At 59.1% G+C, this 23,494-nt stretch overlaps 3 protein-coding genes across 5 annotated transcripts; 2 read left to right on the plus strand and 1 right to left on the minus strand.

Moving 5' to 3' along the window:
- Positions 1-235: 235 nt before the first annotated feature.
- DCTN4 (dynactin subunit 4) lies at positions 236-12,175 on the minus strand. Its single transcript, XM_040573538.1, has 13 exons — positions 11,927-12,175; positions 11,085-11,155; positions 10,516-10,694; positions 9,718-9,761; positions 8,699-8,806; positions 7,081-7,154; positions 6,871-6,983; positions 5,455-5,564; positions 4,373-4,446; positions 3,904-3,958; positions 3,313-3,420; positions 2,923-3,020; positions 236-2,223 (listed from the first exon to the last, which is right to left on the minus strand). The coding sequence occupies exons 1-13, from the start codon at positions 12,059-12,061 to the stop codon at positions 2,010-2,012; spliced, it is 1,383 nt and encodes a 460-aa protein (XP_040429472.1). The 5' UTR covers positions 12,062-12,175; the 3' UTR covers positions 236-2,009.
- SMIM3 (small integral membrane protein 3) lies at positions 10,927-15,974 on the plus strand. 3 transcript variants are annotated; one of them, XM_040573540.1, is made up of 2 exons: positions 10,927-10,996; positions 15,146-15,974. In XM_040573540.1, the coding sequence occupies exons 1-2, from the start codon at positions 10,992-10,994 to the stop codon at positions 15,315-15,317; spliced, it is 177 nt and encodes a 58-aa protein (XP_040429474.1). In that variant the 5' UTR covers positions 10,927-10,991; the 3' UTR covers positions 15,318-15,974. The 3 variants fall into 3 exon arrangements, 2 of the variants coding, with proteins under 2 accessions (XP_040429474.1, XP_040429475.1); XR_005824350.1 differs by lacking the exons at positions 10,927-10,996; positions 15,146-15,974 and adding exons at positions 13,832-13,977; positions 14,940-15,126; XM_040573541.1 differs by lacking the exon at positions 10,927-10,996 and adding an exon at positions 13,849-13,977.
- A 4,803-nt stretch (positions 15,975-20,777) lies between these two features.
- Positions 20,778-23,018, plus strand: GPX3 (glutathione peroxidase 3). Its single transcript, XM_040573539.1, has 5 exons — positions 20,778-21,049; positions 21,716-21,869; positions 21,985-22,102; positions 22,205-22,304; positions 22,399-23,018. The coding sequence occupies exons 1-5, from the start codon at positions 20,963-20,965 to the stop codon at positions 22,603-22,605; spliced, it is 666 nt and encodes a 221-aa protein (XP_040429473.1). The 5' UTR covers positions 20,778-20,962; the 3' UTR covers positions 22,606-23,018.
- The last annotated feature ends 476 nt before the right edge of the window (positions 23,019-23,494 follow it).

Raw genomic sequence — 23,494 nt, forward strand, 5'->3', positions numbered from 1 at the left:
AAGCAGTAGGGCACGGGGTGCCCGTCGCGGGGTAAGAGCTCGCGCAGGAGCAGGGACGGACGGAGGACGGACAGAGGGACAGAGGGACAGAGGGACAGAGGGACAGAGGGACAGAGGGACAGAGGGCGGACAGCCGGACGCAGCGAGCCCCTGCCCAGCCCCCGCAGGGGGGCACAGGCCCACCGAGCCGGGCCAAGCGCTCAGAGAACCGCGAATCAACAGAGGCGCCTCGGTCAGACCGAGGGGCACGGAGCCCCCGAGCGGCGCTGACGGCCCCGGGGGGGGCCCCGCCAACCTCAGCGGCACCCCCAGGGGAGGCGAACCGGGGCTCGGGGGCTCCCCCAGCCCCTACCTCGTCCCCAGGAGGCCGTTTCCAGGAGTTAGAGGGGGTAGCGTTGGGGTTAGGCTGCCTGCGGCCGAGAAGTCCCGGCCGCGGCTCGAGCGCTTCGCTCCGTGGAAAGGCAGAAGAGCAGCGGACGCTGGCGCTACACGTTAATAAACACAAACCACGGTTAAAGGCATGCTGTACGGCTGCGGGCAACCCGCGCCAGGTTGTGAAGGGGATGCCTCGCCGCTCCGAGGGGCGTCGCAGGACCGAGCTGTAAGGCGCGCTGCCCGCCAAGGCAGAGCTCTCGCTTTGGGGGGGACGCAGCGTCATTCCTCCCTCCCGCACAGGGGATGCGAAACCCCAGGCTGGCAGAGCCACGTCACGAGCGTCTTTTGAGCAGCTAAGCTGTAGCTGGCTGACAGGCACCCCTTTCCCCCCCAGCCACCACGTCAAAGCCCATCAGAAAAGGGTCGCGAAGGTAACCATCTCAACTGGGACTGAAACTGGAGGCTCCCGAGGAGGAGCGCTCTCACCCACCTGCACTGCGCTGCTGCAGCTAGCTGCTGCTCAGTATCCTGGATACGCTGCTCTTAATTACTGTTTGCAGCAGGGACTGCAGCCAAGTTCCGCCGCAGACAAATGATCTTTTCCCAGCGGTGCAGTGTGCGCTAGCCACAGTACAATGGTCCTTCCTCCTTTACACCCCCCCCCCAACTGGAAAAAGACAAAGCACGAACTTGGACAACCTCCGCAGTTCCTTTTTGTACACCGGACCTAACTTTAACCGTCCACATTTAGTACTCTTCACTTGCTACCTCTTTTAACACACATCTATTAACACCACGACCGCCAGGCAGCCTCTCAGGACCGCTACTGCCTCAGCAAAGAGACGCAGCAGGATCTGCTTTCCCAGCTTGTAATAATCTATCATGCTACCACACCCAGCTTGCAACACAACGGGCTTACAGCGCAGTTGGTCACCACTCAAATCCACGAACACTACAGTATACTACATTTTGAGTTTAAGGGCAAACTGATCATCTCCTCTGTGAAAAGATGTATCACCCTGGCTAAGGAAGCTACATATGCCAGAGTCTTTTCACAAAAACAGAAGGGCTTCACGTCCGAGTGCTCCACGGTTACTTGAGGTATCCTACTAGGAAGCGGAAAAAGAAAAGAAAGCAGCATGCTGCTGGCAACAGCCTTGCCAAAACGCAGCAGACCTTGCCACCTCCTAACATGTTTGTTCGAGAAGGGCACAATTCTGTGTGAGGTGAGACATTCACTATCAAGTACGTAACACTAGGTTTGTGGGCTGGCACGAAGAATAAAACAATACGGGTTCTTTTTTTTTGTTGACAAAGCCAAATTCAGCCAGGAGTAGTGCGAATCTGGAGAAAGCTAGCTCTTTCTGTGTGCTGAAACACGTGCTGCGAGTTAAACTAGCCTGTGGCAGCGTAGGGAAGCAGAGCGTTAGTTAGTGGGCACTACGATAAGAAGAGAACAAATCATCCCGAAGCACAGCACCCCCACCCCGCAGCCTCCTCCTCGCGGCCTGGCTGGGGCGCGCGGCGCACACCCCCACGTCACAAAGGAGCGCTGACGGAAGGTTTCACCAGGGTGCACTCGTTCACTGACAGTCCGTCCTGCGGCCAGCCACTGGGACACCAGTCGGGAGCTTTTACGGGAGCACTGGACCGAGGCTGAGCTCGACGTGGTGGGTGAGCCAGATGACCTCGGAGATCTGATCGCCTTCCTCGCTGGGCCGGATCGGAGCAGCAAGGTTTTTAAACTCGTGCTTCATCTTAAAGCTCACGGTCACTTCGCCCTCCTCTTTCTGTGGGGTGACCTTGATGAAAACTCCTACCTTGTTGGCTTTTCTGAAGGCAATAATGCTGCAAGGCAGAAAACAAAAGAACTGGGTCAGCCGAGTTCTCAAACAATTGTTCGGAGACTTAATTCTGGTGCCGTGTAAGAGGGACGCTCAGTTTACAGCCCGCAGGCTGCACGTGCCCTGCCAGAACAGTTCTCCTGGTGTGTAGCTTACTCCCCGTTGCTCTTCTTCCAGGAGACGGCAGCCCCTCCTGCCCCGTGATCAGGATGTGGTACCCCCTTCACGCTGACAGCTGCTGACAAACCCACCACACAGAACCGGCCTGCTTCGGCCACAGGAGTTACGCGCCCAGCCGTGCAACAGGGAGAGGCCGTAATATTTGGCTCAAGTTGCTCCATAAGAGCCTGCAGAGCATATTTGGCTTTGAAGGCTGGAGGTACCTCAGTTGCACACCCTGCTGCGGAGTTCTGGGCACTCCCGTGAACCCTCTGCTTGCAAAGGAGAGGATTACAAAGTATTCCCAGAGAGAATCAGTACCACCACCTGTAACTCAACTGCCGTCACAGCACACTTGCCTTAGAGGGATCAAACATCTCCTCAATAGTCCAAACCACAAACAGAAGAGATTTGCACTGCTGATCTCCGACCAAAACATATGGTCAATATAAAGAAAAGTACCGAAGAGAGATGAGAGCAAATTACTTGGTTAAAGTGCCAAGTATTTAAGGGATAGGACGCCCACAGAACAGACAGCACTCACTCAGGGTCATCCTGGAAGTCTTGAGGCTCTGCCAGCTCATCATACTCTGCTGCAGCATCCTTGCCAGCCAGAATAAGCTCCTTGGGAGGAACTGCCACCTGAAACGAAACAAAGAGAAGCAGCCCTTTAGTACTCACCACCTACCCTACGAGCAGGATAGAGCATTCCCCTTCTGCGGTCTGCTTTACTATGGCTTAACAGAAGTGATTCATCCTTGGCTTTCCTCTCTAATAGTGCCTAGTTACCACTCTGCCTGGGAAGTTGTCTATTTCTCCCTTGGGCTCTGGATCTCAGTGAACAGACACCATTTTAAAATACATTATGAGCTGACGCTTATGTTGGTGATGGTCATTTAAGCCTCCAGGGAAGAAAATCAGGAGGGCACAATACCTTGGCAGTGCTGTTGATGTTGTCCGGGTCTCCCTCCTCACACTCCAGCAGGGTGACGTGCGTGATGTTCTCCACCGGATTGGTCAAAGTCAGAAGAACTTGGCTTTCCTGGAAAGATTCAAGAATCCCAGGTCAAGACGCAATTGTTCTAAAAGTCATCTTTACTGTGAGCACCTCCTCATCCTGTGACTGATAAACACCTTCAAAAACTGTCTCCCGTACTCAAAGGACTGAAAGCGAAGAGCCCCGTTCTGTAAGAAGGGTGGCAATGTCACGCAGCACTCTTTTTTAATAGCAGAAATGTATGTCTTTGGATCTAGCCCAGATACCAACCCCACACCTTTTATTCATCAGATATTATCGTGTACTTGCAATGCCAGACATCGCACCGCACTGTAATCTACTCACGCAGAGTGGCAAGTACACGCAGTGTTATTCTGACCACTCCCTTAAACCCTGCGCCCTGTCTGCAACGAGCAGAGCCTTCAGGAAACATTCATCACACCCTGTAAGCTCCCAAAAAGATCCCACACGCACACCTCTCAGCTGTGACTCACCCTAAAATGTTTCTGGAAAAAAAAAAGCACTGACCTTCATGTAGCGCAGGTTGGGAATGGACATGATTCTCACTTCAGGGATATAGTTCCTACAAGGAGGACGAAGCAAATGATCACAGCGAACTGTGCAGCTGTATACAACCTCGGTACGTAGTCACGGGCATCCAGCTAGACATGCTCAACACCACAAGAGTTTAGCTTACATTAAACAGATAAATAAAGTGCCCTTTTGCTACATAAGGCTAATCCTTCTAACCCCTGCTACCACATGGGGCTGGAACAGCACGCCGTGCCTTCCTTCAAACTGAAGTCTTCAGCGGATCATGAAGCAATGTTACTGAAGATTTACCCAGATACACACAAAAAGTGACTACGTCATTGTAAGAAATGACGCAATCAATCACACAAGAGGTCAAATCAAAAGCACAAAAGAAATGGAAATACAAGGCTTTAACTAAGTATCGGTAGGCAGTTGTTTCCCCCAGCCCCTGTATCTTACTTACACAGCAACCAGCTGGATCTTGAATTTGATAGACGTTGGATTGAATTCTGGTTTGCTCAGGTTATGCTCACATTTCTGGAAGCAAAGATATTTTAGTAAACACCAGAAAACAGCGTGCAGTCACAAACTGATGAATCAGAGCTGCAGGCACAGTGCCACCAGCCACAGCATTACCCCTCTAGCACAGCGCACACGAAAGCTGTCTTGGGGTGCGCAAAGTCAGACTGGTGTCAAGTTATTGGTATCTTGAAAACGTCATACCGGCAAAACTAGTGCAATCTCAGAAACACGAGATTGAGAGCCAGGATGAAAAATACTCAGACACTCACTGAACGCAGCAGGAAGAAGGCACAAATAACTGCAGCCCTTTGACTTATGCTCCAGAATCCATTAAATAGCCAACAGCTGCAACCCAAGACTGATCTGCTCGTAGACTACTCTTCCAATACAGTCCCAGCCTGACAGTAATTATTTCTGAGAAAATAATCTGCGTTTGCAAAGCATTTTGCATCTTAAATACTTACAATAATGTCGCTGTTAGCCTGGGAACTAGATAAATATCCCTATTCCACTGAAAAAGCAAGCAGCTTTTTGAAGATGATGTAGCAAGTCAAAGGCAGAACTTGGATTTAATTCTTGCTTGCCTTCACTTTACAGCTCTCTGCTTTTCCACTCTTTCTGCCTTAATCCTAGGGGCAGCTTCAGCACTCTACGCTGCCTTTCACTAACGTGTCGCTTACTGACTTGATTTTTGTCTTTAATAATAACAGACTTTTATAATGCCAACTGTACTGGCTGCCTTCTGTAATTCCTCTGCTAGGCAGAGCGCACAGACCCTTCTGCAAATCCACCTTTCTGTCTCTCTCTCTCTTTGACAACAGGGCTACCCCCTCACATTTGTCATCACGTCAGAGATGTGACAGTCTCCCTTATAACTGGTAACAGCACCGAGAGAATGTGCTGGAGAACTTGGAACAACCAGAAGCATTTGAGCAGTTTCTTCTAAAACGGAATACAGGGCCCATTTCCCCACGATCCAATTTCTGTGAGCCTAGAAGCGCCGTTTTGTATTTAGCCACCTACCCGACAGCGCAGCGAACGTTTGATCAGGAGATGCTTGTGACGTGGGTAGAGCTGGGAAGCACAGATCGGCTGGAAATCGGGCTGCAGCAAACGCTGATGCAGGGTCGTCACTGGGTGCACAACAGGAAACAAACCAAATTCATGTCTTACCCAGGCACTGGAACTCAAGCCAGATTGTAAGCGTGTGCTGTGCTAACTGCAAGTGTGCAGCGCGCTGTGCAGAAATTTAATTTCACCCGCACCCACTAATTCAGAAGCCACTGGTAACTGTCACTGTTCCTGGCAGCGAATGAACGGGAGGGTAAGAGGTGTAAAAGGGCTGCCCTGACCGGGCACGGTAACATTTGTACAATACCAGTGCCAACCCAGGAGAAACAAGAAACCGTGATCTGTTTTTGAAGCGCAGCTGAGACGGCAGCAGTATTTTATTGTCATCTAGAAAATAAGTTATGCTTTTGCAAAGGGCAAATCAGTTTCCATAGCTTTGTTACTGTCACGGCTGGGCACTGCACAAGTAGAACATTCAGCTTCTCAGCAAGGAGCTTGCATAATTCAGACTCATGCAAAGAATTAGTGACTACATAGCTCCTAAGGCAAGGAACCACAGTGGCCAAACTCTCCGTGGGTTTCTCCCCAAAACCAGGCTCCTCGTGAATATCCCAGTGCCTAACAGGCAGCGAGCCACCTGGCAGCCTCCCTGCCAGGGACCCACTGCAAGTTGTCTTCTGCACCAGCACCTTATTTTCACAACGCTGACAGAGTCTTACGAAAAAGACGATCTGCCTCTCTCCAAAAAGCTTTCATGAACTAATATTGGTGGACTCTGTGGTCCCACAGAACTACTGAGGAAACCCGACCTGCTTAAAGCCACCTCAGCGGGAAGCCCACATTGCTTCCTGTACCCACTGTTTTATCCCATTCACTCCCCAGTTTTCTGGGCCAATTTACAATATTTGCTGATTAAATCATGAGCCAACTAAAGCGTACGCAAGCTGTTCCAAGCTGATGTCAAAATAGTGCACAATTGTTACTGAACAGGCCAATTAAAGTGCCAACTCCCCAGCAGCACAACCACTTCCTTATTTCCTGCTAGTATTTGAAGAACGTCAGCCCTTTTCTCCATCCAAATGTTGACATTTTGCAAGCAGAGAAACTAAGACCAGCAAAGAAATGGAACAATAGTAAAGAGGCCTGATGTTTTTGGCTCTGAGCTTTCCACGTATAATACGAAGCTGGGCTGCAATCAAAATTATCATTTGAAAGGTCCAAAAAGAAAAAAAAAAAAATCACACCATTTCAACGACAACGTAAAAATTACTAAAACCTTGGAGCACTTGGAACTCTACCGGCAAGTTTCCAAGCACCGCCCATGTTATAAAATGGAATGGCAAAAGCGACAGAATATTAAGGTATTACCCTCTGTCAGATTGATTGGTCTGGTGTAGTAATCCTCAGGAAGAGGTTCCACTTCTTCCACTGCATCAGCTGGCTCAATCTTGATCTCCTTTTGGTCTTCTCCTTCTTTCAGACTGACGCAAAATAAGGGAAAGTTTGGTCAGAGAGAACACCTCCTATCCTACACCTCCTATCCTTCCCCAAAAAAGTAACCCCAACCCAGAAACTCACGAGAGTCCAGCGAGAGCGCTGATCGGAGCGCCGGGCCTCTGGCGTTGAAGCCTGGTTCCCAGGCCATATTTGTCCTACAGGAAAAAAAGCGCTGTCAGAAAAAAGGTCTGCTTCCTGCCAGGACAAAAAGACCTACTGCAAACTCACCCTCTAAAACTGCATGACAAGCATAGGGGAACAAGCAAATTAAAGCAAAAAGGGAAAGGTATTCAAGGTCTCTTGAGATCGTTTTTCCTGCTCAAGCTGTTAGTAAGGAGAAAATCACCACTACACTGCAGATTGGAAGAGACAGGTGTGTGTGTACCGCCTATAAAGTTTTTGTTTCTTCCCTTAACTACCAGCCTGCACTGCCGACATGTTCTCTGTACTGAGCAACTGCACGTCAGGTAGTGCAGAATGAGAGTTCAACTGCCTAAAAACTGGGTAGACATGGGTTTGTGTCCATCTGAGGTGCTCTGCGGCACTCCTAGAAGCAGCCGGAGCGCTCAGCTTCCTACGAGCCTTGTTACCTGTAGGCCTGACTCTCTCACAAGGCACCACCAGTTGGCAGGAACAGTTGAGCTACTCCCCAGCTTTCTACAGCCGAAAAGCACACAAGACGTTTGGAAGCAATCTTCCTTCCGGGCAGAGCTGGAAATCCAATTCTCACCAAATGAGAAATGTGAGCGTCAGCCTACCCTGGTGATTCTTCAAGGCTCAGAAGACTGATGTTAGTGAAATTCCCCTCCGGCAGATGAGATGGCTGCGTCTTGGCCAGGCTTTGTGAAGGAATGCTTTTAAAACGTATGCTACTTACCCAAAGGCGCTGCCTGCTTCTAAATTAGTAAGCGGTACTTTTTGTAACACGTTACCCTCTAACTAGTTAGCCTTCGGGTGCCTTTGTTCTAGGCACGTCCAAGTCAGAGGCCCTGAGGACAGGTGACGAGCAGGATACGTTACTGCCCTTCAGTTGGTACCGTGAGAGCTTTAACACCAGCAGAAACCGGGAAAAGACTTACCACTACGTGTATAGTGTGTTGCTGTGGAGAGCCCCCAAAATAGCAGCAGGTAGCAACGGAGACAAAAAATGCAGCCATAAGACACAAGCAAGGGCACAGAGCAGGCACAGTTAATTGAGAAGTAGCAAGCATACGCAGTCACCTGGCTGAACAAAGTAAGCATTTACCTGGCAGTTACAATAAACAAGTTATTCAGGCCACAATCGAGTGTTAAAGTTCAGTTCAGTTGAGATTTCACGCAGCAAAGCGCAGGACAATCCTGATCTGTTACTGAGCAGTGCTATGAAACTGTCCTGAGAGCTACCACCGGTATCAAGGGTGCAGTTGTGCTGCATTTCACTGCTGGGTAACGTATTCCCTCACGTGGCAGCTACAAACCCTTCTGGCGCTACCAGAGAGGACTATTAAGAGAGTGAGGCAATGCAATACACAACGATGCGTGCAAAACTACTCGTCCCCAAAGAAACCCGAGTGCCCTAGCGTATTTTCTTCATGTTCTCAATTAGGAAAAAAAAACAAAAGCAGAGCAGCCCTATCGTGCTACCACTCATCTAATTTTCCAAGCTGCTGCTGCTGCGCGTCGCTTCTCCTGTGCTGACAGCACGGTGCTCGCAGCTCACCGAGAAGGCCAGCGGCATGTAGTTTCGGCGTCGCACCAGCTTCTTGCGGTCCCGCTCGATCTTCTCCTTCTGAGCCAGCTGCTGGTAGTACTCCACCAGCTTGTTAATCTGGAGGGATCAGGAGGAACAGATACACGGTGAAAGGGGAACAAATGCCAGACCAGCTGCAGAAGCCGGCGTGTCTTAATATTTCTTAATCCACGCTGCAGTTCACAAACTGATGCTCCTTTGGGAATGAGGCCCGTCAGAGAACAGCACCTTAGTCTGATTTTGCAGTTAGGTAACTGAGGCTTTGTTCACACATTTGCCACGACCGGACAGCATGATGTCGTGTGGTCATTAAAAGAGCAGTTTGGTTTAGTGCTGCAATCAGCATCTCCCCACCCAGAGGCTGATTTATGTTTAGTGCAGAGCCCTAACTGGTGACAAGGAAAGGTCACAGAGGTGCAATTCTGTTTTCCAGATCCTATAAGCACTGTCAATAAGAAAACAAGTTCTATTCATGTGAAGAAAGCCCACCAAGCATACTGAATGATAGTAACTGGACGTAAGCCCCTTTTAGATTCAAGCCTTTTCTTCTCCCAAAGCAGCCTGCACATTTTTGAACTTGATTGCAGTAGGAATTTTAAATGGAGACCAGTAAAGCAAAATCTGATGTGCTCTGTCACAGGTTAGCAGCACTCTCCCTTAGCTAGCAGCCTTCCCCACATTTTCCCAATTCCCCACGACATACAGACACAACACGCTCATTAGTTTCATTTTAACAGTGCTGCTAGACATGATGCTTGCAACCGAGTTTCTTCTGAACAAGCAATTTCATACCATGACATCCATGGAAGAGCCTCTCAGAGGCCTTCCTTCCACTGAATTCAGTCAAGACAGAGATCATGAGCTGGACCTGGCATCCGAAGAATTATATAGGTGCAGAAAAAGCAACTAAGAGGGCTCGGCACCTCTAACAGCTCTTTCTAGCTGACGCCACCTCAGCCTAAGCATGGCCTTCTCCTTCACTCACTCACCCTCTGCGTGTGGGGATTCTCCGGTTCCTGCCAGCCACCACTAGCTGCATGAGAAAGAGAAAGAACAAAGTCCTCAGGAGAAGATTTCTTGATTCCACACAGAAATCACCAACACCCAACTGCCTTGGACCTAGTAATGAAATATGACTTTCCCTATGCTCACTACACTTAACGTTACAATTCTTCAAGTTCATACCTGCCTAACTATATACCTCCGAAAGCTTTTCCCAGGCAGGTTTGGGTTGAAGTCACTTGCCCAGCTTTTATATTGCGTTTTTATACAACTGCTGCTTGAGAGATACTCAGAACAGCACCCGGCAGTGACAGATGCTTTCTCCATGCCTTACACATCAAGAAATAGATAAAAGCTTTGTTCCAGTGCTGTCATTAAGAGGAAAAAATGAAGCGTGCCCCCGAAATAAGCCTAAGCAAACAAAAGTGACAGAAAATAAACTAGATTTCTATGCTGTTAGACCAAGCAACTTCAAAGACTCTGAAGGCATACGAGCAAGCTCTCCAGATTGGGGAGAGCCGACCAACTGACAGAGCCCCGTGTTTTACAGCTTCCTCGCTAGTCAGGCAACGTGAGCCTGGAAGCAGGCCAGATGTTACACTCACTCAGCTCTGCAGTCAAGACTTCACAGACAAGTCATTTTCCTGTGAATTCCCCAACTGTGACTCAAAACCTAGACAAATATTAAATTTATCATACAGCCAGAAACCACCTTTGATTATCTTTTAACTTCCGAAAGACACTGGACTCCTGCTGTTAGCCTCGTGTCTTTGCCTGTCACTTACCAACAGACTTATCTGCCATGCCCACATCCCGGGAAGTCCAGCGGCAAAAGCCACAGGCCAGGTAATACGCTTTCTTCATTGTAGTTTTGGCTGGGTCATCGGGGAGCGGAGCAGGAATACTGGTGGCCCGGGTAGAAAGGGTGTGCATGCAGCAGGGGCAGTCAAAGCAGTTGGCACACCTGGGAAGAGGAAAGCCTACATATGAGAGTGATCTGGCAAGGTCCAAATGCAGCCCACAGGCACAGGAAAATGCTTTCAACATGCAAATCATGATTAAAATAATAAATCTTCTCATCTAACACAGCAGTACTAGAGGAAGGGAGGAGTTCGGAGTCCATGTAAGAATGGCAGCAATGAGAAACGCTGGGTGATACAACGCTTCTCTTTGTGGTTTGAGAGCAGGTCACCAAAAGAAGGAGAACATCAAGAGTACATGGCACATCACAGAAGGACACTTATTCCTCTAACTGACTAAAATGTGGTAAGTGATGTGATTTCTGAGGAGAGTTTCGAGTACACGGGTTCACAACGTAAGGAAGAGGCCGGCCCTGAGGAGAAACCACCCTTACCTATTCTTTTTCAGCTTGGCTTCGGCCGAGGGCATGTTTTCCAGGCAGCTGGGGCAGTAGTGCGAGTCCACCTGAGGAAGAGCACAGGCACATCGCAGCGCGCGGGCGTTTAACGAGGCTCTGGGTCAGGCATCGGGCCGGCGATATTTGTGGTGACTCGGATCGCCCCTCTCAGCCCCAGCTGATGCAACCGACATCAGCCCCTCTCAGCCCAAACTGCTGTTTAGTACCATTAGCAGGGAGGCTCCTCAAAGCAAGGTGCTTAAACCAAACGTGAAGGGGCGGGCGCGGCCTGACAGGGGCCTTCCTTGGCCCCCAGGGGCTGCCTGGGCCGGCACAGGGGCTCCGTGAGGCGTTTCCCCTTTATTTTTGCCATTACTGCGGCAGCAGGCTTTATTAAACCATTTTCCCTTTATTTTTCACAGTTATCAGGTCCTTGGTCACCCACCGGGCCAAACCCCACACATTTCACAAGCGCCTCACGCCTGCCCCCGGGCTAATTTAATTAGAATTAATTAACGTTGCGACAATTAGCTAAGAGCAGACGACGAGACCCCCCCCGCCCCGTCACACCCCGACCCCCCTCAGGCACTGCCCCTCCCGCAGCTCCCGCCCCCCCCCGCCCGCCTCCACCAATCACAGCCCTCTCCGCGCAGACTGACGCGAGCGCACAGCCAATCCAGCGCCAGGTCCCTCCCCCTCCCGCACCCACCGCTCCCCGCGCTGCGCCCGCCCCCCGAGCCGCGCCGCCAGCCAATGGCGAGGCGGGATGACGAAGAGCGACGGGCGAGGCAGCCAACGGGTGCGCGCGGAGGGCAGCGGCGCGGCCGGGCCGGCGTTACCTCGTGCGAGACGCACTCGAGGGAGCGGAGCTCGCTGCAGTAGCGGCAGAAGTACAGCTGCGGCAGCGGCGCCCGCAGCTCCTTCTCGCCGCGCACCAGGTACAGCACCCGCTCCGACTGCAGCAGCGACGCCATCTTGCCGGGGGGCCGGCCGCCGCCGCCGCGCGCCGCGCCGCCGCGCCGACGTCACCGCGCCGCCGCGCGCGCGCGCGCGAGCGCGAGGGACACGTCACCGCCCCGCCCCGCCCCGCCCCGCCCCCCTGCGGGGGTGGGGGCCACGTGACCAGCGGGGGGTTAACCCCTGCGGTGCCGCGGGGGAGTGGGGGGCGGTGCGCGAGGGGGGTGTGCAACGTGCGAGGGGTTGCGCAAGGGTTTGTGCGAGGGTTTCGGCTGTATCCCAGCTGTGCCAGCCCGTGGGCACCACCAGTGCGGTGTGCAAGGGCTTGTGCAACGTGCAAGGGTCTGTGCAAGGGTCTGTGCAAGGATTTGTACAGTATGCAATGATTTATGCAAGGGTCTGTGCAACGTGCAAGGGTATGTGCAGCGTGCAATGGTCCGTGCACGGATTTATGCAGTGTTCAGGGGTTTATGCAAGGGTCTTTGCAACGTGCAATGATTTATGCAAGAGTATGTGCAGCGTGTAAGGGTCTGTGCAATGTGCAATGGTTTATGCAAGGGTTTGTGTGGCGTGCAATAGTCTGTGCATGGATTTATGCAGTGCACAAGGTTTTACGCAAGGGTCTTTGCAATGCGCAATGCTTTAGGCAAGGGCTTGTGCAGTGTCCAATGATTTATGCAAGAGTTTGTGCAGCGTGCGAGGGTCTGTGCAACGTGCAACGGTTTATGCAAGGGTCTGTGCAGCACGCAAGGGTCTGTGCAAGGGTCTGTGCAGCGTGCAATGCCCGTGCAGTGGCCGCGCATCACCTGCGTGCCTCGTGCAGCATTGCAATGGCCGTGCACTGCTGTCAGGCGCACGCCTGCCCAAGCAGGACCTGGTGGCACAGGGCACGCGCAGGTAGCGGTGTCCCCACCTGCCCCGTGGGGTCCGCGTGGGCGCTGCGGGGCACAGCACTGTCGGTGGGGAGGAGCAGAGCGGCGGGGCCCCCCCCGGCTGTGCCCACGGCCGGCTCCCGCGTCGCTCGGCTGTCCCCGGGGCTGCACGAGGGTGCCCGTGTGCTGCCGTCCCTTGGGGCCGCTCCGTGCTAGGACGTGAGGGCGACAAAACCAAACCAGACAAAAAGCAGCAGCCCCGTCTCGTGGGGGGCTGCCGAAAAAACCCCCAGCACTCGCCGAGCGCTCGGAGGGCAGAACGCGCGTCGCGGCTCGGCTCCCGGGAACCCCACCGAGGCTCCCTGCGCGGTGTCCTGCAGCGTCACCCCCCCGCCGCAGCCCCGTCCCCAGCCTCTGCCTCCCCGTGCGGCTCCGGAGGAAAGCCGCGAGGCTTCCTCCGCCTGCCGATAAGGCCCCCGCCGGCTTTATCTGACGGCAGCAGCCGGCACCGGCCGATGCTCCGCGCCCTCCTGCCCCGGCTGCTGAGCGCACGTGGGGCCTCTCCTGCTGCGTGGTGCTGGGCAGGGCGGCGCTCAGCCGCAGGACGTCCGGTGCTGTGTCTGGCCCTGCACCTACCCCTGCAACTGTCCCCGTGTCAGTCCCCGTGTCTGTCCCCGTGTCTGTCCCCGTGTCTGTCCCCGTGTCAGTCCCCACGTCTGCCCCGTGTCCAGCCCCACATCCAGGCTCGTGTCTGTCCCCGCATCCCTCCCCACGTCTGTCCCCGCGGCTGTCCCCCCTCCTGTCCCCACATCCATCCCGGTGTCCACCCCGCACCCCCCGGCGGGTGCTGACCCCGGCCCCCCAGCTTCGGCTCCCCCCGGCCCCCCCCGTGCTCCCCCTGCCCTCCCTTCCCCTCCTCTCCTCCCTGTCCCTGCCCTCCCTCGCCCGGCCCCATCCCTTCCCCTTCCCTTCCCCTCCCCGCCCCGTCCCTCCCCCTGCAGCCGCCCCGGGACCGGGCAGGGGCACGGGGCAGGACGGGACGCGACCGCTCCCGGCCGCAGGTGAGGGTCCGGCACCGGCCCCGGGGGCTCCGGGCACCGGGGGGGGCTTCGCGCATCGTCCCCGCGGGGCCGCGGGACAGCCCGGTGCTGCTGAACCCCCCCCCCCCCCCCCCAAAACGCGTGTCCCCGGGGGCACCCCCAGCACGGCGGGGGCAGATCCGGATTGTTCCCCCCGGGGATGGGATGGGGGCTGGGGCTCGGATGGGGGCTGGGGTGGATGGGGCTGGGGTGGGTGGTGATGAGTCTGGGATGGGTGGGGGCTGGGGTGGGGGCTGGGGCTGGGATGGGTGGGTGGTGCTGGGGTGGGTGATGATGGGGCTGCGATGGATGGGGCTGCGATGGATGGGTGCTGGGGCGGGTGCTGGGGCTGGGGTGGGTGCTGAGCCTGGGATGGATGGGCACTGGGGCTGGGATGGGTGGTGCTGGGGCTCGGATGGGTGCTGGGGCTCGGATGGGTGCTGGGGCTGGGAGGGATGGTGCTGGGATGGGTGCTGGGGCTGGGAGTGCAGCCCACACGCGCTCCAACCCCGAGCCCCCACTCGGGGGGTGGGGGGAGTGGCACCACCCCGATGCCCTCCATGCCCCGGTGCCCTCCCCATTAGCGAGCCGTGCTGCTAATTAAGCCATCGCTAATTAAGCCATCGGCTGCGTGACTCAGCGGGGAGCTGCGGGAGGGGCCGGGAGGTGCGGGGGTGCTGTGCCGGGGGGGTTTGGGGGCCGCTCGGGGTGCCTGAAGCAGCCACTGCCCCCCGGGAGGCTTCGTCCTGACCTCGTCCATCCCCTGAGCCCGGGCACCCGCTGCTGGGGCTGGGCTGGGGCAGTGCCCTGGGGGCAGCGGTGGGACGCCCGCCTGCCTTCATCAGCTCCTTTAATTGCAGCAGCAATTAGCTGGGAACTCGCTTGCTTTTTTTTTTTTCTTTTTTTTTCTTTTTTTTTTTTTCTTCCCCTGGGCTTTCATCCAGCCGCATCAGAGCGCGCCATAAATCCCGATCTTCCTGGAGGAGCTTCGGCCGAGGCTTTGTGCTCTCCAAGGAGCCGAGGCTGGACGTGATGTCCCCGGGCAGAGCCACGGGGTGCTGAGCGCCCTGGGGGGGGCCCCTGGCTGCCCTGCGGATCGGGGAGGGGGCAGCCCGGTCACCCCCCTCCCCCCGCCGCACCTCCCTTTCAGGATGGACCCCCACGACCCCACCGCCCTCCCCAAGCACATCCTGGACATCTGGGTCATCGTCCTGATCATCCTGGCCACCGTCCTCGTCATGACGGCCCTGGTGCTCTGCCCGGCCACCGCCGTCATCGTCTATCGGGTGCGGACTCACCCCACGCGCAACAGCATCGTGTGAGCCTTTGGGGGGCGGGGTGGGGCACCCCCAGGGCTGGGCACGAGAAGATGGGGGCAGGAGCCGGGCTGAAGGCACCGAGCGCCCCGGGAGCAGCAGGGAGGCTGTGCCCCGGAGATGTGTGACTGTGGGGACGTGGAGATGACGCCTGGACGGAAACAACTCGGTCCCGTGGTGCTGAGCTCGCCTTTGCTGGTGACCCCGTCCCCTCGCAGCAGCGTTATCCCCCGTCGGGACCCTCCCTGGCATCGGCAATGACCCTAAATGCCCAGCAAAGCTGCTCCCTCCTGGGAGTCCCAGCTCTCGGGGCGCTTGGAAAAGAAGAGCGGAAGCAAGGCGACGGATGCGGCTTCTGGTTGAGCATCCAGAGACTCTGCTAAAGAGTTGGTGAAAGCGCCCGTCCCAGCTGCAGGGCAGAACAGCAGCTGGCACCAGCTTTCCCACGTCCCAGGTATCAGCCGAAACCGCAGGAGAACTCCGTGGGGCGCTTGGGTCCTCCGCATCTCATGGGGTTGAGGAGCGTGGGCAGCCCGTGCCCGCATGCCCCTCGCCTGCCCCGCTCTCCCCGTGGCACAGGCAGCAAAGGGGGCTCCTGCCCAGGCCCAGACCAGGGCCTGAAAAGCTCTCGGACTGCTAGAAAATAAACAGGACTTCACTCCGCGCGTGCGTCGTGCAGCTCTGTGCGCGCTGCGCTTGGTGTCCGGGCGCACCGCGGGGTCCCCTGGGTCCTGAATCCTGAGCCCGGGGGCTTTCTGGCGGTGCTGAGCGCGGTGCGGGGCCGGGGCCGCGTTTCTCGGGCGTGGGCGACCTGCGTCGCTGCCCCCCCGCGGGCGCCCCGGCTCGCCCGCAGCCCTGCGCGTGGCAGGAGCCCCGCGGCACCCGGCGTCCCGGTGACTCGACGCCAGCGAGGTCGCGAGCCCCGGGATGGATCAGGCTGGGATGCGGGAAACGCGCCGGTGGCGCTGGTGGGAAGCGGGTTAAACCCTGGTTTCACAGCTGAGGAGTCAGCCCCTTGGTTGCTGAAGGCTGGAAACGGGGCCGGGGGGGGGAAGGAGCCGCTCAGGGAGCCCGGCGTGGGGACACGGGCCCTGGGGAGTTTTTGTTCCCGGCTCTGCCATCCCCTCCCCTCTGGAGTCGCAGCGCTCGAGGTTACACCCGGAGTTATTTGTCCGACACCCGGCGCTGGCTGTCCTTTGTTCCTCCCTTCTCCCTCCCTCGCTGGCACACGCGGTGCCGGCAGCTGGAGGCGATGACGCCGGGTCCGAGCAGCCCCCGCTCTGCGTCCCCCCCTGCTCCCCGTCCCACCCGGGCTGCCAGCAGCCTCGGCGGCCCCGCAGGGAAATCCGCGGCGGCGGCACGGGCGCAGCTTCCAGGAACCGGCGCCGAGCAGCTTCGCTGCGAGAGGAAGAGGCAAAGCCACGAGTCTGGCTGCGGGTGGCGAGGGAAGCCTGGCCGGGGGGGCGAAACGCTGCCGAGGAAAAGCCTGCGCAGCCCCCGCAGCCCTTTCTGGGGTCATTTCCAGCTCCCCGAGCCCCTTTTCTCCGGGGCGGTCTGGGGTGCGTGCGAGGTTGCCTTTCGTGGTGGGAGTTTTCTGGGAAGCATCGCAAACGTTTCCAGGAAAGGCACTGAGAAGGAGGCTTTGTTAACAGCAACAAGGCAAGGAGCCACTCGGAACAAAACGGCAACAGAGGGGAGGGCGAGGGGGGAGCCGAGACATTTTTGAGGCGTGACAAGGGGGGACTGGGCTCAGGCTGCTGCACGCTTGGAAATTCCTCCTCCCGAGGGCGAGCAAGATAAGCAAATCCTCCCGGGGCCCTCGCTCGGAGCAGCGCCCGAGGTCGCAGGCAGCCTGCGCGTGGTGTTTTGCAGGAGAAAAAATGCCTTCTGCTGCCCAAAGGGAGCCGGTGGCTCACGACGTGTACACCGAGGGGGGGTCGGTGCAGGTGCCGGAGCACGCCGGGGGGGGAGGCTGCCGGCCCCAGGGCCGTGGAGGCTGCTTGCGGCGAGGTGCTGACGCAGGATGTTGTTTTTCAGCTCGCTTCCGAGCGGTGACGAGAGCCGCAGCGAGCACAAAAGCAGCCGGCTCGCCTGCCCGGCTCGTGCGTAACGCTGCCCAGCGGCACCGCGGAGGTGGGGGCTCCCTGGGAGGGTCCTGGGGGGCTCCGGCAGCAGCCCCCCCGTGCTAACCCCAGCTTTTCCAGCCTGTCCCTGCAGGTCCCAGGCAAATGGGGAGGGAAGGGGACAGGGTTTGCGCAGCCATAAGAGGTTTGATAAGGTATTTCCAGAGGAGAGCAGGAGCCGACCCCGAGCATCTTGGCCCCGGGGGCAGAGGCAGCGTTGCCTGCAGCAGCTGCTGGCGCAGGACCCAAACGGAAACCCTACGGCCCCACAGGGAGGCTCACGGGGTACCCAAGCCGCCCTCCGTGCTCCTGGCTGCAGCGGAGCCTCCAGGAGCAAACAGCGGAGTCCTCGCGCCCCGTGGGCTCGCCGTTCCCCCGCTTTGGGAAAGAACAAACCCCAGCTGGGGGCGGCGTGGCCTGGGGGCTCCTTTGGCCAGAGGGAGATGGGGAGCGGCCAGAGGTCACCTGCATCCCCTTCGCTGCCCGGCCCGGCCTCTCTCCCATCAGAGCTTGTTTTGCTTTTGCCTCCCGTTGCACACCTAGAACAAAAGTTCAGAGGTTGCCCCGGGATTGACGCTGCGCCAGTGCCACGCGCCGGCTCCCAGGCTGTGTCCAGGACGCACAGGGGACCCCCCCCCCCGCCTTGCTGCGGAGAAGGGACAAGCACTGCCAGGGGACGCGGGTTTGGAGGTGATGGGCTGCAGAGCACCTGGTGCTGTGCTGCACGCCCGAGCGATGGCAGGCAGGATGCTGCTGGCCCTTGGGGAGGCGGCGGTGACGGAGGCTGGAAGCGCCGCTGGCCTCCAGCCTCAGCCCCCTGCCAAACATCTGCAGCAGGCAGGGGCTGGCTCCAGCCCGGCTCCGGAGGAAAAACATCCGAGGAGGGAGGTTCACGTGCGGTCAGCCCGCTCCGTGCTCCCTCCGCTCGGGGGGGATTGGCCCCTTGAGCTTGTGGGGATTTGGGGCTGACGTGCCCAGGGTCCCGCCGGACCTGGTGGCAGGGCTGGGGGCCCGCTGACTGTGGCTCGTTAGATCCTTCCCCATCCCCTAGCCCTCTCTCCGCGGAGGCTGGTTCAGCGCCAGGACCCAAGGAGCAATTTATTTTTATTTTGGTTTCGGAAAAAAAAAAAAAAAGCAGTTCGGGAGCAGGTCAGCCTTTCCGTGCGCGTGGAGGCGATTAGGGATGTGTGGAGGGGCCACGGCCGCGCCGTGCCACGGCTGGGTGCAGCCCTCCTCTGGCCCCAAGTCCCTGGGAACGACAGGAAAGCTACCAAAACCCCACATGGGCAATTAGGGCGTGGAAGAGGAGTGGGAGGCTCTTCCTGTGGTGGGAAATAGTGGGGAGGGGGCACAGCCCCGAGCAGCTCCGTGTGCCCAGGGTGCACAGCGCCGTGCTGGGCACGCTCCGGTCCCTGCCGGCTGCGGGACGTGAGCGACGTGTCAGCCCCGAGCTGCAACCCCACCGTCCCAAACGCCCCCCCCGAGCCCAGGAGGTGGGAGGGGAGGGTCGAGCCTGCTTACTCTGGCTCCCACAACCTCTTTGGTTTTGGCGAGGAGCCGCCTCGCGCCGCCCACGGCCACAGCTGCGAGGGGTGAGCGGAGCATCCCGAGCACCCCGTGCCACGGGAGCTGTGGCCAGCACGTCGCTCGGGGCTCTGAGCGCTCCCCAGGCAGCGGCTGAGCGTTGCAGAGGATTTTGTCTCCCACCCTGCAGTCTGCTGCCCGAGCCAGGAATCTCCATCCGGGGGCGGAGAGGTCAAAAAGGCACTTTTATTTTTTGCTCTTGTTTGTGTGGAGCGGGAGGACCGCCCTGCAGCGCTCCGGGAGAAGCTCTAGGGAAGGGCTAAGCCGCTTCTCCATAGCGGTGCTGGCTCAAAGCTTTGGGAACTGCCACCCATGACAGAGGGACCCGCAGTGACTGCCCCACGGCCTGGCTCTGGGGTCCCCTCCATCCGGAGGCACCGCTCCCTCGTGCGGGGAGGGGACCCTGCGCCGGCTGTCCCCTGCCGCGGGCATGCCCCGTCCCCTCTTGTCCCTAGTAAGGACCGGAGGTTCAGTGCTCTGCAGCCCTATTTCCCCGATTTATTAAGCAAGCCCAGCTGCTTTCCATCAGCAACGTGTCCCTGCCTGCGGCATTTCCCCTCGCTGGCCTCGAGAAGCCCCCAGGGCCGCTCACCCCGGCACAGTGAGCGTCCCTGCTGCTCCCTCCCGCACCAGCATTGGCCCAACAACTGCCCCTAAACCTCAAACCGCTGCCGGTGGGTGCCAAGCGCAGCCCCCCGGGTGCCCCTTTCCACATCCCAGCTCCTCCGTGCACCCAAGCCCCTGCCCAGCTCCGTGGGTTTGCAGCCAGCCTGTCCCAGCACGTCCCGTTCCTGCCTTCGCCCGTGGGACGCGGATTGCTCCCAGCCTCCCCCGAGGCTGTGGCCTCGCCACCCTTCCCCGGAGGCTGCTGTGACAGCGAGGTCCTTGACAAAGCCTTGGCAGGGCTGGCCCTGCTTTCTAGCAAAGACAAACTCCCATGCTGGTGCTGGCAGCGGGCTGTTTGGGGTCCCCCGGGGCTCTCCCGCTGCCACCCTTTGCCCCAGGCCGGTCGCCCCCTGACCGCAGCCTCACCCCAGCTCCCCTCCGGCCGCTCAGTCCTCCCATTAACTTATTTTAAGGGGCTTAAGGGAACTTACACCTCACCACGGATATTTCCTTGGAGCCAGCCCAGGATAAATGTTTGCATTCCCCGGTTATGCAAGCAGGGCCCTGGAAATTCCTCTCCCTGGGGACGATAAGGGCTAAGGGACCGCCGCGCCCTGCCCTCGGCCGGTGAGCACAGCATCGCACCGGGGGCACTGCGGGGCAAAGCCCCCCCAGCCCCGGGGTGGCTTTTAGGAAAAATGGGAAAGCCTCATTTGCTCTGGCTGCAAACTCGAAGCTCGATTGATGCTTCTTCACCCCGGAGCAGCACGGCCGCGGGGGGAGAGGGCACTGGAGCTGGGGGGGGGACCCCACGGACCCCTGCCCAGCCTCCCGAGGGATGCTGACGGAGGGATGTTCGTGGGGGGACGTTCGTGGAGGGATGCTGATGGGGCAGTTCGGTGCTCAGCTCCCAGCACCCCGTCCCCACCCGGGGGTGGCAGCAGGCTGTCACCTCAGCCCGGCGACCCCCACCCGGCACCCCTTCGCTTTCCGCCCCGCAGCGCGTTGCTCCCACGAAACCCAAACCCCGCGCCACGAAAGTGCCACCCTGGCCCCGCCACCTTCTCCCCCTTACCAAAAAAAAAAAAAAAAAAAAAAAAAAAACCCTTAAAAAATCGCCCCCCCGGGGCCCGGGGCGGGGGCGCTTTGCGCAGCGGCCGCCCCAGGGCGCACACGGTTAACGCGCGGCCCCGTCCCTCCCGGCGGGGATTGGCTCCGCGGGGCGGCCCCGCCGCTATTTCCCCGTCGCCACCGGGCTGGGAGAGGGCAGAAGGCGGCGAGGCTGAGCCCCTCCGTGCCGTGCTTCCCCGGGGGGGGTTGCCCGCGACCGCCCCCGCCATGGGGAGCTGGTGCCGGGGAGCTTGGATTTTGTCCCTCGTCTTGGCCGGGTTCGCGCAGCCGGGGCAGAGCCAGGAGAGGGAGAAGGTACGGGGGGGGTGGGTGGGTGGGGGGGGGGGGCGTCCCCCTCCCCGCCACGGGGACCGCGGGGATGGTGGCGTGGGGTCGGGGAGAGCAGCGGGGGGGGGAGCCTCGTGTGCTGCCGGGGCGCGGAGCGGAGCAGGATCGGGCCCCACGGAGGCAGAGCCCCCCTCCCCGTGACTCTCCGTCCTGCCAGCTCCCAAAATAGCCCCCGGGTGCCACTTGGGTGCCTGGCTCCTGCCACGGGAAGGGGAGGTGCCCCCCCCCACCCCCCCGGTTAACCCCTGCTGCTCCTTCCTCGCACTTCCCCGCGGGGGCCTGATCCTGCCCCGCTCCGCCCGGTGCCGGGTGCGCAGCGACGCGGCCAGCCCTTGCGGGGCCGTTTTCCTCCGGGTTCTGGCACGCTCGGGCCGCTTGCTGGCCTCTCGCCTTCCTGAGAGATCCCGGCCGGGAAAACATCCCTGCCGAGCCCTGGCCCCGCCGCGTGAGCGTGCACCTATTTGCACGCGCGTGTGCGTAAAGCTGCCCGGCTCCCCGCCGCGACCTGGGCGCACCGCAGCCAGCCCTGCGCCCGGGTGGCAGGAGAGGTGACGGTGACCGTGACAGCCACCGCCCCTGCCCCGTGGGTGCGGGTGGCCGTGGGACACCCCCGTCCCGCTCCCCGTCCCGCAGGTGAAATGCTATGACTCGGTGCGGGGCACCATCTACGACTACGGGGCCCTGACCATCGACGGGGACGAGTACATCCCCTTCAGGAAGTACGCGGGGAAGATGGTGCTCTTCGTCAACGTGGCCACCTACTGAGGGCTGACCCTGCAGTACCTCGGTAAGGAGGGGACGGCCCCGGGGGGTCCCTGGGGAAGGGGGGACGCTGCGCCCAGCAGCAGCAGGATCCTGGCTCCCGGCCCCGCTAACCCAGCCCCGGCTCTGCTTGCGCGCAGAACTGAATGCACTACAAAATGAGCTGGGGCCCTACGGGCTCGTGGTCCTGGGCTTCCCCTCCAACCAATTCGGGAAGCAGGAGCCTGGCCAGAACTCCGAGATCCTCCCGGCGCTGAAGTGAGTACCGCGGGGGTGCTGCGAGCCCCCCAGCCTGGCGATGAGGGTTGGGGGGCCCCTGCTGTGGGTGAGACGCGGGTCACCTCCTGCTGTCCCCTGCAGATACGTCCGGCCAGGAGGCGGCTTCGTCCCCAACTTCCAGCTCTTCCAGAAAGGGGATGTGAACGGGGCCAAGGAGCAGAAGGTCTACAGCTTCCTGAAGGTGGGTGCCGTGCCAAGGGGGGGGGGGCAGCACCCAGCTTGCTTTTTTTTTTTAGGGGGGGACGAGGCACTGACCTGTCACCCCCGCCTTGCAGAACTCCTGCCCACCGGTGGCGGAGGAGTTCGGGAACCCCAAGAACCTCTTCTGGGAGCCCCTGCGGAACCACGACATCAAGTGGAACTTCGAGAAGTTCCTGGTGGGCCCCGACGGCGTGCCCGTCATGCGCTGGTACCACCGCGCCAACATCGCCACCGTGAAGAACGACATCATCGCCTACATGCGGCAGCAGCGGGGCCACTAGGGCCGGCGGCACCGGCGTGGAGCGGGTCACCCCAAGATGCCCTCTCCCCCCTGGAGATCCGCCCCCATGCTGCATCACCGTCCCTCTCCCCAAGGACCAGTCCCACCGCGTCCTTCCCACCTCCACCCCTGCTGGTGACCCCCCCCCCAGGCCAGCAGCTCACCCCCCCGCTCAGCGGGCGCAGGGGCCGCCCCCCCCGGGGGCAGAAGATCGCATCTCCATGAAGGCCTGGCCCGAAAGCCCCCGGCGTGGGGCGGGCCTGGCCTGATCCTGCCCGGGCGCGGAGCAGCTCTTCAGTGCATTCAGGCTGCCCGCGGTGCCGCGCAGGGACGCGCTCCTCTCCCAGCCCGGGGCGCCGGCCCCTGTGCTCCCCCCCCCCTAGAAATGCCAAATAAAGGCTCTGCAAACGCGCAGCCCTGCTTCTGCAACAGGGGTGGGGGGCACCGAGGTGGGGACAAAGGGGGGGGGACACAGGAGTCACCTACCTCGGCTATGGGGCAGGGGACAAGCCAAGGATGGGGGGCACCCTCTCCAGGCGGGGATGACAACTGCAGCCACCCCCGGCTGGAAAACCTCCCGGCGTTTATTACGGCTGACAGCAATCACGGATTTATCATCCCGGCTCCTAACGCTTGGCGGCAGAGCCCCCGGCCGTGCCAAGCCCAGCCTCCGGTGGTGCCAGGCTGGGGCTAGGGCAAAGCGAGGGGAGCGCTGATCAGGTTTCAGTCCAGAGCGAAGAAGGGAAAAACCACGGGCAAAAGCAGGCAGGAGGAGCGCTGCTGCGAGCTGTAAGCAGCACCCAGGTCCTGGAGAAAAGCACGCGCCGGCTGCATGGCTCCTGCTGGCTCGCACGTGACAGTGACGCTTGCAGGCTCGGTTTTATTTTTTC

Source organism: Cygnus olor, chromosome 14 (genome assembly GCF_009769625.2).
Source record: "Cygnus olor isolate bCygOlo1 chromosome 14, bCygOlo1.pri.v2, whole genome shotgun sequence".
Classification (NCBI taxonomy): Eukaryota; Metazoa; Chordata; class Aves; order Anseriformes; family Anatidae; genus Cygnus; species Cygnus olor.